The 12273-nt window shown below is 42.2% G+C and overlaps 1 protein-coding gene across 2 annotated transcripts in view; it reads right to left on the bottom strand.

Moving 5' to 3' along the window:
- The window catches only part of hmgcll1 (3-hydroxymethyl-3-methylglutaryl-CoA lyase like 1), a 109808-nt gene that overhangs the window by 70547 nt on the left and 26988 nt on the right, over window positions 1-12273 (bottom strand). For both annotated transcript variants that reach the window (XM_072278236.1, XM_072278245.1), the window contains exon 4: window positions 8626-8721. In XM_072278236.1, coding sequence (XP_072134337.1) covers window positions 8626-8721 — 96 coding nt within the window. The remainder of the gene's footprint in view (window positions 1-8625; window positions 8722-12273) is intronic.

Raw genomic sequence — 12273 nt, 5'->3', positions numbered from 1 at the left:
TGTTTAATAAAGGCCAATATACCAAAAGGTCTCTTTACGACCCTATCTACCTGTGACGCCACTTTTAAGGAATTTTGTATCTGTATTCCCAGATCCCTCTGTTCTACTGCACTCCTCAGTGCCTTACCATTAACTCTGTGTGTTCTACCTTGTATATTGTAAAAGTTTATTTGTCTTTCTTTATTGTTTCATGACCAAATATGAATGTAACAGAGTAATATGAATGCGTTAATCTCTGTTCACGTAGTGTGAGCGAGAACTCATTTCGAGGTCTAGCCAATATGTGTTTGGACGTTAAGCACGTGTGTGCCAAATGTAAGTAGTTGAGATGAGATGTATTTATTCATATTTTCAATGTTGTGTATAAGGTACAGGGTTGGTGGGATTCTAACGTTCCCTGTATTGTTTTTTTTTTTGGATTTGCCACTACCATATTGGTTTTGTATATTTTGTTTTAGTTATTTTCATACTGCATACGTAACAAGGATATGGTATGAAGTTAAACTGAGATTGTAGTAGCAGGAACTGTTTTTTAAATTTATTTTGTCATTTTTATTTTGAAACCTTCTTTCTGCAATAACCCTCTTTCTAAAAGAAAAAAAGGAATTTAAGACCCAAAAAAGTTGTTGTCCTGCGTGTGCATTTTTCCCCAGCTACACACATGTATAGAGCAAAATGAAGCATCATTCCTCTGGGGCCATGGTGCAAAACACAGTACATACCGTCACACATAGCACACAGCACAGTTGTTATGATGGCACATACAATCACAACCTAATGTCACATTTCCCTTCATCACTCCTTGTATTTTTCACAAACAAAAGAGACCTGCTGAGTTCATCCATCATTTTGCGTTGCTTTGGATTTTTCAGAGGATTCTTTTCCTTCCATTCCTCGGTAAAGCAGCCAGTGTAATCAAAGACTCAACCTACCCCAGACATCCACTCTTCTCCCCTCTCCCATCAAGCAGAAGAAACAAAGGCCTGAAAACACACACCACCACACTGAAGGACAGCTTATAGATTGCTGTTTTAAGAATCTTTAAATAGTTCCTTCGTACGATAAGTAAGGCACTCGACCTCATTTTATTATGAACTTGCACCTAATTGTTTACCTGCAGGGCAATTTCTCTGTAGCTTTTATACTTTATTCTGCATTGTTATTCTTTTACCTTGCTCTGCCTCAATACACTGTGTAATGATCTCATCTGTATGAACAAGACAAGTTTTTCAATGTATGTTGGCACATTTGACAAGAATAAACCAATTCCAATTCCTCAATTGTATGACAAATTTGTCACATCCATTACAATAAAATACACATTAGTCTGATAGTCAAATGTGGAGTATTATATTCATTTATTAAAATGAAGCATATCTCCAATCATAAAATTAATCACCTAATACTTTTACACATTTTTAAATCTTCCCTATTAACTTCTTTGAAAAATGATTCTTTAGTTATCTTTTTATGCCTCTAATAATCATCTTCTTATTCTTTTGCATTCAATTCTGTTCGCTTCATTGTAAGAATGACGTGGAGGTATTGGAAAGTGTGCAGAAGAGGTTTACCAGGATGCTGCCTGGATTAGAGGGTAGGAGTGATTAGGAGACATTGAAGAAACTTGGGTTGTTTCCTCTGGAGAGGCAGGTGTGAAGGGGAGACCTGATAAAGGTTTATCAGGTTATGAGATGCATAAATAGATAGTTGGTATCTTTTTCCTGGGGATAAAATAACAAATACTAGAAGGCATTGTGCTTAATGACAGAGAGAAAAAGCTCAAAAGAGCTGTGCATGGCAAGCTCTCACACAGACTATTGGGTGGGTGCCTGGAATGCACTGCCGGGGGTGGTGAGCAAGCCATTCAAGAGGCTCTTAGAAATGCACGTAAATGACCATAAGATATAGGAGCAGACTTACAGGCTATTTGGCCCATTAGGTCTGCTCCACCATTTCATCACGGCTGATCCAATTTTCCTCTCAGCCCGAATCTCCTGCCTTTTCCCCATACCTCTTCCCTGACCAATCAAGAATCTATCAACCTCTGCCTTAAATATACATAAGGACTTGGTCCCAACAGCTGCTTGTGGCAAAGAATTCCACAGATTCACCACTCTCTAGCTAAAGAAATTCCTCCTCATCTCTGTTCTAAAATGACATCCCTCCATTCTGAGGTTGTGTGTTCTGGTATAGACTCTCGCACTATCGGAAACATCCTTTCCATACCTACTCTATCAAGGCCTTCTACAGTCGGTAGGTTTCAATGAGGACATCCCTCATTCTTCTGAATCCTAGTGAATACAGGCCCAGAGCCATCAAATGCTTTTCATATGACAAGCCATTCAATGCTGGAATCACTTTGTGAACTTCCTTTGAACTCTCTCCAATTTCAGCACAACTTTTCTGAGATAAGGGGCCCAAAAACTGCTCACAATACTCCAAGTGAGGCTTCACCAGTGCCTTATAAAGTCTCAACATTACATCCATGCTTTTATATTCTAGTCCTCTTGAAATGAATGCTAACATTGCATTTGCCTTCCTCACCACAGACTCAACCTGCAAATTAACCTTTAGGGAATCCTGCACAAGGACCCCCAAGCCCCTTTGCACCTCAGCTTTTTGTATTTTCTCTCCTTTTAGAAAAGTTAACTGTTTCTTTATTCTACCAAAGTGCGAGACCATACACTTCCTGACAGTGTATTCTATCTGCCATTTCTTTGCCCATTCTTCTAATCTGTCTGTCCCTCTGTAGCCTTACTTTCGCAAAACTACTTGCCCCTCCACCTATCTTTGTATCATCTGCAAACTTTGCAACAAAGCCATCAGTCATCCAAATCATTGACATACTGTATAATGTAAAAAGTATCATCCAACACAGACCCCTGTAGAACACCACTACTCATCTGCAGCCAAACAGAAAAGGCTCCCTTTATTCCCACTCCTTGCCTCCTGCCAATCAACCACTCCTACATCCATTCCAGCATTTTGTGTGTGTTGCTTGGAACCCCCTCCCAGTTTCACCTATCACCTTGTGTTTTTCTCTCCTCTCCCCCATCATTTTATTTTTCATCTTTTTTCTTCAGTCCTGACGAAGGGAATCCAGCATTTTACGTGTGTTGCTTGGTTTCCAGCATCTTCATATCTTGCCTTGTTCGTGCAAGTTCATCTACCTTATTCTGTATACTTCACGCATTCATATATAACCCCTTCAGTCATGAAGTCACCCTTTTCGATTTTGCCTGCATTTTAAGTTCCAACTCACCCTGTTGATTGCAATTTTGCTCTATGGCCAGCCTCTCCTCACTACACATTGCTTCTGTTTGTAAACCAGCTACCTCATCTTCAGCACAATCATCCACCTTTCCTACAATACTTCTTGCTTTGAAATATAGGCAGCTCAGGACACTAGGTGCACCATGCTCAAACTTTTCATTCCTAGCTTTGTCTGAGGACTTACCAACACCTGCTTCCACAACTTCTCCACTAGCTGTTCTAGTAATCTATTTCCCATTCCCCTGCAACTCTAATTTAAACCTCACTGTGCAGCATTAACAAACCTTCCCACTATGCTATTAGTCACCATCCAGTTCAGGTGTAAACCATCCCTTCTGGACAACAGGTCCCGCCTTCCCTGGAAAAGAGCCCAATGATCCAAAAATCTTATGCCCTCCCTCCTACACCAACTTTTTTGCCAAGTATTAAACTGTATAATCTTCCTAGTTCTGGCCTCACTAGCATGTGGCATGGGTAGCAATCCTGAGATCACAACCCTGGAGGTCCTGCCCTTTAACTTAGCACCTAACTTCCTGAACTCTTTACGCAGAACCTCATCACTCGTCCTATGTATGTTGTTGGTACCTACATGGACCATGGCCTCTGGCTGTTCACCCTCGCACTTAAGAATGCTGAAGACTCGATCTTAGATATCCCAGACCTTGACATCGGGAAATTTCATTCTCCTCCGTAGAACCTCCTGTCCATTCCTCTAACTAACAAATCACCCCGTCATCAGTGTGCCTCTTCTCCACCATCCCCCCTTCCCTTAAAAGTCACAGAGCTAGACTTAGTGCCAGAGACCTGGCCGCTGTGACTTTCCTCTGTTAGGTCAATGCCCCCTCCCACAACAGTATCCAAAGTGTCCAACAGTATCCTGTTGTTGAGGGGAATGGCCACAGGGGTACACTGCCTCTGACTCCTTAACCCCTTTCCCCTTCCTGACTGTCACTCAGTTTCCTGTGTCCTGCACATTGGGTGCAACTACCTCTGCGTCTGTCCTATCTATCACCACTGCAGCCTCCCGAATGACCTGGAGTTCATCCAGTTGCAAATGTTCAAAAGAAGCAGTGTCAACCCAAAGTATTGAAGTAAACAATGCCTTTGTAACTATTGAAATTGTATTAAATCACCTACTGTTACCATTGATCTTAAGAGTATAAAATGTGATGTACTTTTGGGTTTCTGAGGCTCTAGCAAGAGGATCTCTTGATGTGGTGAATGAAGTCTTCCATTTCACTTGCTTCAGTCTCTCTCTGGTGACAGCCACAGAAACACTTGAAAAACAAATGCTATTAGAGAACTTCATAGCTTAACAATGCTTCAGAATCAGGTTTGTTAGCACTACATATGCTGCGAAATTCTTTTGTGACAGCAGTAGAGTTCAAGACGTAAAAATAACTACAAATTACTATAAATTAATGAAGAGAATAGAAGCTGTACATAGATAGATAGATAGGTCAAAGAAGTATTTCACTGTACTTTTACAAGCCTATATTTGTCCTGAAAAGCCTCTTTTCAGATTAATGAAGAAATTCCTCTTCATCTCCTTCTGGTAGTGCAGTAGCTAGCGTAACATTATAATGGCAGCAATTCCGCCACTGTCTGTAAGGAACTTGCACCTTCTTCCCGTGAAGGTGAGGGTTTCCTTCAGATGGCCCAGTTTCCTCTCACATTCCAAGGACACACGGTTTAATAATTTCCTTGGTCACATGGATGTAACTGGAGGACATGGACTTGTTGGGCTGGAAGAGCCTGTTACTGTGCTGTAGCTCTAAATAAATAAATGTCTCTCTTCACAAGGAACGTCCTTCTATTTGGAGGCTGGAAGTTAAATTCCTTCCAGGCCCTTGGTTCAGTTATGTAGGTTGTGGCCCTTCAAACAGTTACTCTTTTAAAGTGATGATGCTTTTCACTGATCTCCAAGTGTGCCAGTATTCATCATACATAGAACACAGGACACAGGACTGAACAGCTCAGTGAAAGGCCCTTCAGCCCATGATGCTGTGCTAAGATAATTAATCTAGTAATTAAACACCTAGCTAAAGTCCCTCCTGCCTACACAATATCTACATCGCTCCATTTTCTGCACATTCACCACAAGACCATAAGACAAAGGATCAGAAGTTGGCCATTTGGCCCATCGAGTCTGCTCCACCATTTTATCATGTGCTGATCCATTCTCCCATTTAGTCCCACTCCCCTGCCTTCTCACCATAACCTTTGATGCCCTGGCTACTCAGATACCTATCAATCTCTGCCTTAAATACACCCAATGACTTGGCCTCCACTGCTGCCCATGGCAACAAATTCCGTAGATTCACCACCCTCTGACTAAAAAAATTTCTTCGCATTTCTGTTCTGAATGGGCACCCTTCAATCCTTAAGTCATGCCCTCTCGTACTAGACTCTCCCATCATGAGAAACAACTTTGCCACATCCACTCTGTCCATGCCTTTCAACATTCGAAATGTTTCTATGAGGTCTCCCCTCATTCTTCTAAACTCCAAGGAATACAGACCAAGAGCAGACAAACGTTCCTCATATGTTAACCCTCTCATTCCCGGAATCATTCTAGTGAATCTTCTCTGTACCCTCTCCAATGTCAGCACGTCCTTTCTTAAATAAGGAGACCAAAACTGCCCACAGTACTCCAAGTGAGGTCTCACCAGCGCCTTATAGAGCCTCAACATCACATCCCTGCTCCTATACTCTATTCCTCTAGAAATGAATGCCGACATTGCATTCGCCTTCTTCACCACCGACTCAACCTGGAGGTTAAGCTTAAGGGTATCCTGCAGGAGAACTCCCAAGTCCCGTCGCATCTCAGAACTTTGAATTCTTTCCCCATTTAAATAATAGTCTGCCCATTTATTTTTTCTGCCAAAGTGCATAACCATACACTTTCCAACATTGTATATCATTTGCCACTTCTTTGCCCATTCTTCCAATCTATCCAAGTCTCTCTGCAGACTCTCCGTTTCCTCTTCACTACCGGCCCCTCCACCTATCTTTGTATCATCAGCAAACTTAGCCACAAAGCCATCTATTCCATAATCCAAATCGTTGATGTACAATGTAAAAAGAAGCGGCCCCAACACGGACCCCTGTGGAACACCACTGGTAACCGGCAGCCAACCAGAATAGGATCCCTTTATTCCCACTCTCTGTTTCCTGCCAATCAGCCAACGCTCTATCCACGTATGTAACTTTCCTGTAATTCCATGGGCTCTTATCTTGTTAAGTAGCCTCACGTGTGGCATCTTGTCAAAGGCCTTCTGAAAATCCAAATATACAACATCCACTGCATCTCCCTTGTCTAGCCTACTGGTAATTTCCTCAAAAAATTGTAATAGGTTTGTCAGGCAGGATTTTCCTTTAAGGAATCCATGCTGAGTTCTGCCTATCTTGTCATATGCCTCCAGGTACTCTGTAACCTCATCCTTGACAATCGACTCCAACAACTTCCCAACCACCGATGTCAAGCTAACCGTTCTATAATTTCCTTTTTGCTTCCTTGCCCCCTTCTTAAATAGCGGATTGACATTTGCAATCTTCCAGTCCTCTGGAACCATGCCGGAATCTATCGACTTCTGAAAGATTATCGCTCATGCCTCCGCAATTTCCACAGCTACTTCCTTCAGAACACGAGGGTGCATTCCATCTGGTCCGGGAGATTTATCTACCTTTAGACTATTCAGCTTCCTGAGTACTTTCTCTGTCGTAATTGTGACTGCGCACACTTCTCTTCCCTGCCACCCTTGAGTGTCCGGTATACTGCTGATGTCTTCCTCAGTGAAGACTGATGCAAAATACTCGTTCAGTTCCTCTGCCATCTCCTTATCCCCCATTACAATTTCTCCAGCATCATTTTCTATCGGTCCAATATCTACTCTCACCTGTCTTTTACTCTTTATATACTTGAAATCTTTTAGTATCCTCTTTGATATTATTTGCTAGCTTCCTTTCATAGTTAATCTTTTCTCTCTTAATGACCTTCTTAGTTTCCTTTGGTAAGGTTTTAAAAACTTCCAAATCCTCTGTCTTCCCACTAATTTTTGCTTCCTTGTATGCCCTCTCCTTTGCTTTAACTTTGGCTTTGACTTCTCTTGTCAACCACGGTTGCATCCTTTTTCCACTCAAAAATTTCTTCTTTTTGGGAATATATCTGTCTTGCACCTTCCTCACTTCTCGCATAAACTCCAGCCACTGCTGCTCTGCTGTCTTTCCTGCCAGTGTCCCTTTCCAGTCAACTTTGGCCAGTTCCTCTCTCATGCCACTGTAATTTCCTTTACTCCACTGAAATACCAACACATCAGATTTCGGCTTCTCTTTTTCAAATTTCACAGTGAACTCAATCATGTTATGATCACTGTCTCCTAAGAGTTCCTTCACCTCAATCTCTCTAATCACCTCCAGTTCATTACACAATACCCAATCCAGTACAGCCGATCCCCTACTGGGCTCAACAATAAGCTGTTCTAAAAAGCCATCTCGCAGACATTCTACAAATTCTCTCTCTCGAGATCCAGTGCCGACCTGATTTTCCCAATCCACTGGCATGTTAAAATCCCCCACAATTATCATAATACTGCCCTTCTGACAAGCCTTTTCTACTTACTGTTGTAATTTGTAGTCCACATCACTGCAGCTGTTTGGAGGCCTATTCACGTGCCTACTTAAGAGCCCCCTGAAACCTCTATGGTATTTGCCTTCACCAACACCCTTGGCAGCATATTCCAAGCATGAGGAAATCTGCAGATGCAGGAATTTCAAGCAACACACATAAAAGTTGCTGGTGAACACAGCAGGCCAGGCAGCATCTCTTACTAGCTGTTCTTTCAGTTAGTCCTGACGAAGGGTCTCGGACCGAAACGTCGCCTGTCCCTCTTGCTAGAGATGCTGCCTGGCCTGCTGTGTTCACCAGCAACTTTTATGTGTGCTGCTTGTTAATCCAAGCATCCACCACCTTCTGTGTAAAAATACTTGAAATTCCTTTGAAACTTCACTCTCCCATCTTAAAAGCTTAGCTGTCTAGTATTGGACAGTTGGTCTGTGGGAGAAAGATACTGTCTCTCTGCTCTATCTGTGCCTCTCATAACCTTTTAAATTCCTATCAGGTCTCCCCTCATCCTCCGCTGCTCCAGAGAAAGAAACCCAAGTTTGCCCAGTCTCTCCTTATTGTACAGGTCCTCTAATCCAGTAAACCACAACAAAGATAATTTTCATTGACTTCCCTCGGAACCACTGAGCAGTTAGGTCTACATCCACTCAGCTTTAGAAACAGCAAATAATATTCTGTTACATTCAGAGCTTTTATAAAGTAATAAGATCAATATAAGATATACTTACAGCAGCCTGAAACCCATGGAGATTTGGAGTTAAGACAGGGTAGGATACTTGTGGGGACCTCTTTATTCCTTGCATTACTTCTGTGTGATCTGCCATCTGACAAAAACAAGTGTGAAAATAGAGCAATCATACATTTAATCTCCTCATAAATATTCAGTGATATATCGAGGTTGCAAATAAATAAACATTACAACACATTAAATGTGGCCTGCTTAAATTTGACATAACAAACCTTAAAATCCAAAACACAAAAAATTCTGCAGAATCTTAAGAAATCTTGAACAACATTCACACAAAGCTGAAGAAACTCAGTGGTGTTGTGTTTTTGATATTCCAGCAATATTTGAGTAGTATAGTAACTATATTGTTTGATCAAGCATCCTTTGCTTGTTCCTATAATTCATTATGGGTTATATGAAAGAAGTACGTGAATGACATATGTCATTAAGCCACCACGTTATATGTGAGCACGTTCCTAAAGAAAAGAAACTAAGTACATGAATATCCCCAGCCCCTGTGTTTTTCTTTCAGCAGGTCCAGCAGCTTGCCATGCACTGTACTGGGTGTCACCATGTTCAGAAGTTGCCAAGAGCAGTGCCTCTCCATCCCTGGGAACGGCTTGCATTGCCCTGGCAGAGGATAGCGCTGCATCATTCATGGGCACATATTTCTTGGTAGTAGTGGATGCAGCTACCAAGTGGACAGAAGTGTTCCCAACAGCCTCCATTACAGTCTCGCAAACAGTTGATGTGTTGAGAAGCTACTTGTCCAGGGCTGGTGTTGCAGAACACTTAGCCAGTGACAGTGGACCGCAATTTAAGGAACAGTTTCAGTCATTCCTGAAGATGAATGGAATAAAACATATTACATCTGTACCATACCACGCAGTTACAAATAGCTTAGAGAAAAGTTTTGTCCAGACTCTAAGGAAAACACTGCGAGCAATGTCAGCTGAACACACTGCACCGACACAGAGTCAGAAACTCACCAATTTCCTCCTTGTATATAACAATGCAGCACACTCCACAACAAACAATTGACCAGTTATGCTGTTCCCAGGTCATCCCTAGTGCTCACGCATGGATCTCCTCAAACCCAATCTCAGAAGGTGTGTGAAGGACAAACTGCTGAGACAAATTGAGGGCCCTTCAAATAGAGAGGTTCAATGTTTCGCTCCTGGACAAGCAGTCCCACAGAGATGATCCAGGTGATTACTTGGAAAGTTTAAGGACAGAACTGGATCACTCTATTACACAGTGGAGGCTGTGCCTGATGGGCCGGGCTTCATTTCGAGATTAGCTCAATACCTTCTATGCTTGTTTTAACCATCAAAACATGGTGAACCATTACAAACTATCACAGCCCCTTGATGACCCTGTGATAGCTGTCTCTGAGGCTGATGTGAGAGCATTCTTCAGGAGGCTAAACCCTTGGAAAGCATCCAGCCCAGATGGGATACCTGGCTGAGTAGTAAATAAATGGTGCTGATCTACTAGCTGGTAAGTTCACTGAGATCTTTAACCTCGCGTTTTGGCAGTCTGAGGTACCCACCTGCTTCAAGCAGACTTCAATTATACTGGTGCCTAAGCAGAACATGGTAACCTGCCGAAATGGCTATCATCCAGGAGTACTTACAGCCAGAGTTTTGATAGGTCAGTGATGAAACATATAAACTCCTGCCTGAGAAGCAACTTGAGTCTGCTCCAATTTTCCTACTGCCACAAGTTCACAGCGGAAGCCATTTCACCAGTTCTTCACTCCACCCAGGGTTCACTCAACCCTAGAACATCTGAACAGCAAAGATGCATACATCAGGATGCTCTTTACAACTACAGCTCAGCATCCAATGCTACCATCCTCTCAAAACTGATCAATAAGCTATAAGCCCTTGGCCAGAATACCTCCTTGTGCAATTCGATCTTCAATCTCCTCATCAGTTCTGATTGATCACAACATCTCCTCCACAATCTCCATCAGCTGAGGTACACCACAAGGCTGTGTGCTTACCCCCTGCTCTACCCATTTTACACTTGTAACTGTGTGACTAGGAACAACTCCTATGCCATATTTATATTTGCTGATGACAACAAACACTGTCGTTTGCCAAATCAAAGGTGGTGATAAACTAGTATATAGGAGGGAGATTGAAAATCTGGCTCAGTTTTGCCACAAAAACCTCTTACTCAATGTCAGCAAAACCAAGGAGCTGATTATTGACTACAGGAGGAGGAAAGCAGGGGTCAATGAGCCAGTCCTCATCAGGGGATCAGAGGTGCAGAGGGTCAGCAACTTGAAATCAGTCAGTGTTATCATTTCAAAGGACCTGTCCTGCACCCAGCATGTACAGAGGCATGCGAAAGTTTGGGCACCCTGGTACTGTTACTGTGAATAGTTAAGTGGGTAGAAGATGAACTGATCTCCAAAAGTCATAAAGTTAAAGATGAAACATTCTTTTCAACATTTTAAGCAAGATTAGTGTATTATTTTTGTTTTGTACAATTTTAGAGTGAAAAAAAAAGGAAAGGAGCACCATGCAAAAGTTTGGGCACCCCAAGAGATGTGAGCTCTCAGATAACTTTTACCAAGGTCTCAGACCTTAGTTAGCTTGTTAGGGCCATGGCTTGTTCACAAGGCCAGGTGATGCATATTTCAAAGCTTTATAAATACCTTGACTTCTCAAACCTTGTCCCAACAAGCAGCAGCCATGGGCTCCTCTAAGCAGCTGCCTGGCCCTTTGAAAATTAAAATAAATGATGCCCACAAAGCAGGAGAAGGCTATAGGAAGATAGCAAAGTGCTTTCATGTAGCTGTTTCCTCAGTTCATGATGTAATTAAGACATGCAGTTAACAGGAATGGTGGCGGTCAATTTGAGGTCTGGAAAACCAAGAAAACATTCCTAGAGAACTGCTCGTAGGCTTGCTAGAAAGGCAAATCAAAACCCCTGTTTGACTGCAAAAGACCTTCAGGAAGATTTAGCAGACTCTGGAGTGGTGGTGCACTGTTCTACTGTGCAGCGACACCTGCACAAATATGACTGTTGTGCTCTTTATACATACCGTGGGTTACTAAGAACAAACCATATTCTGGAAGAATAAGAACTAGAACTTTTATTTACAACAGCAAAAAGCAACCACATTTCTTACAGCCATGCTTTCTAGATCATTCTCTCATTTCTGCATATGCTCCAAACTCTGTCCAATCACGTTCTTACACGTGACACGTGACATCACCATAATGACCTCCATGGAAGAGTCATCAGAAGAAAACCTTTCCTGCGTCCTCACCACAAAATTTAGCGTCAGAAGTTTGCAAAGGAACATCTAAACAAGCCTGATGCATTTTAGAAACAAGTCCTGTGGACTGATGAAGCTAAAATAGAACTTTTTGGCTGCAATGAGCAAAGGTATGTTTGGAGAAAAAAGGGTGCAGAATTTCATGAAAAGAACCCCTCTCCGACTGTTAAGCACAGGGGTGGATCGATCATGCTTTGGGCTTGTGTTGCAGCCAGTGGCACGGGGAGCATTTCACTGGTAGAGGGAAGAATGAATTCAATTAAATACCACTAAATTCTGGAAGCAAACATCACACTGTCTGTAAAAAAGCTGAAGATGAAAAGAGGATGGCTTCTACAACAGGATAATAATCCT

This window comes from Mobula birostris, chromosome 2 (assembly GCF_030028105.1).
Source record: "Mobula birostris isolate sMobBir1 chromosome 2, sMobBir1.hap1, whole genome shotgun sequence".
In the NCBI taxonomy this organism is placed as follows: domain Eukaryota; kingdom Metazoa; phylum Chordata; class Chondrichthyes; order Myliobatiformes; family Myliobatidae; genus Mobula; species Mobula birostris.
Note: the sequence above shows the minus strand (reverse complement) of the source record. Positions and strands in the feature narration are given on the sequence as shown.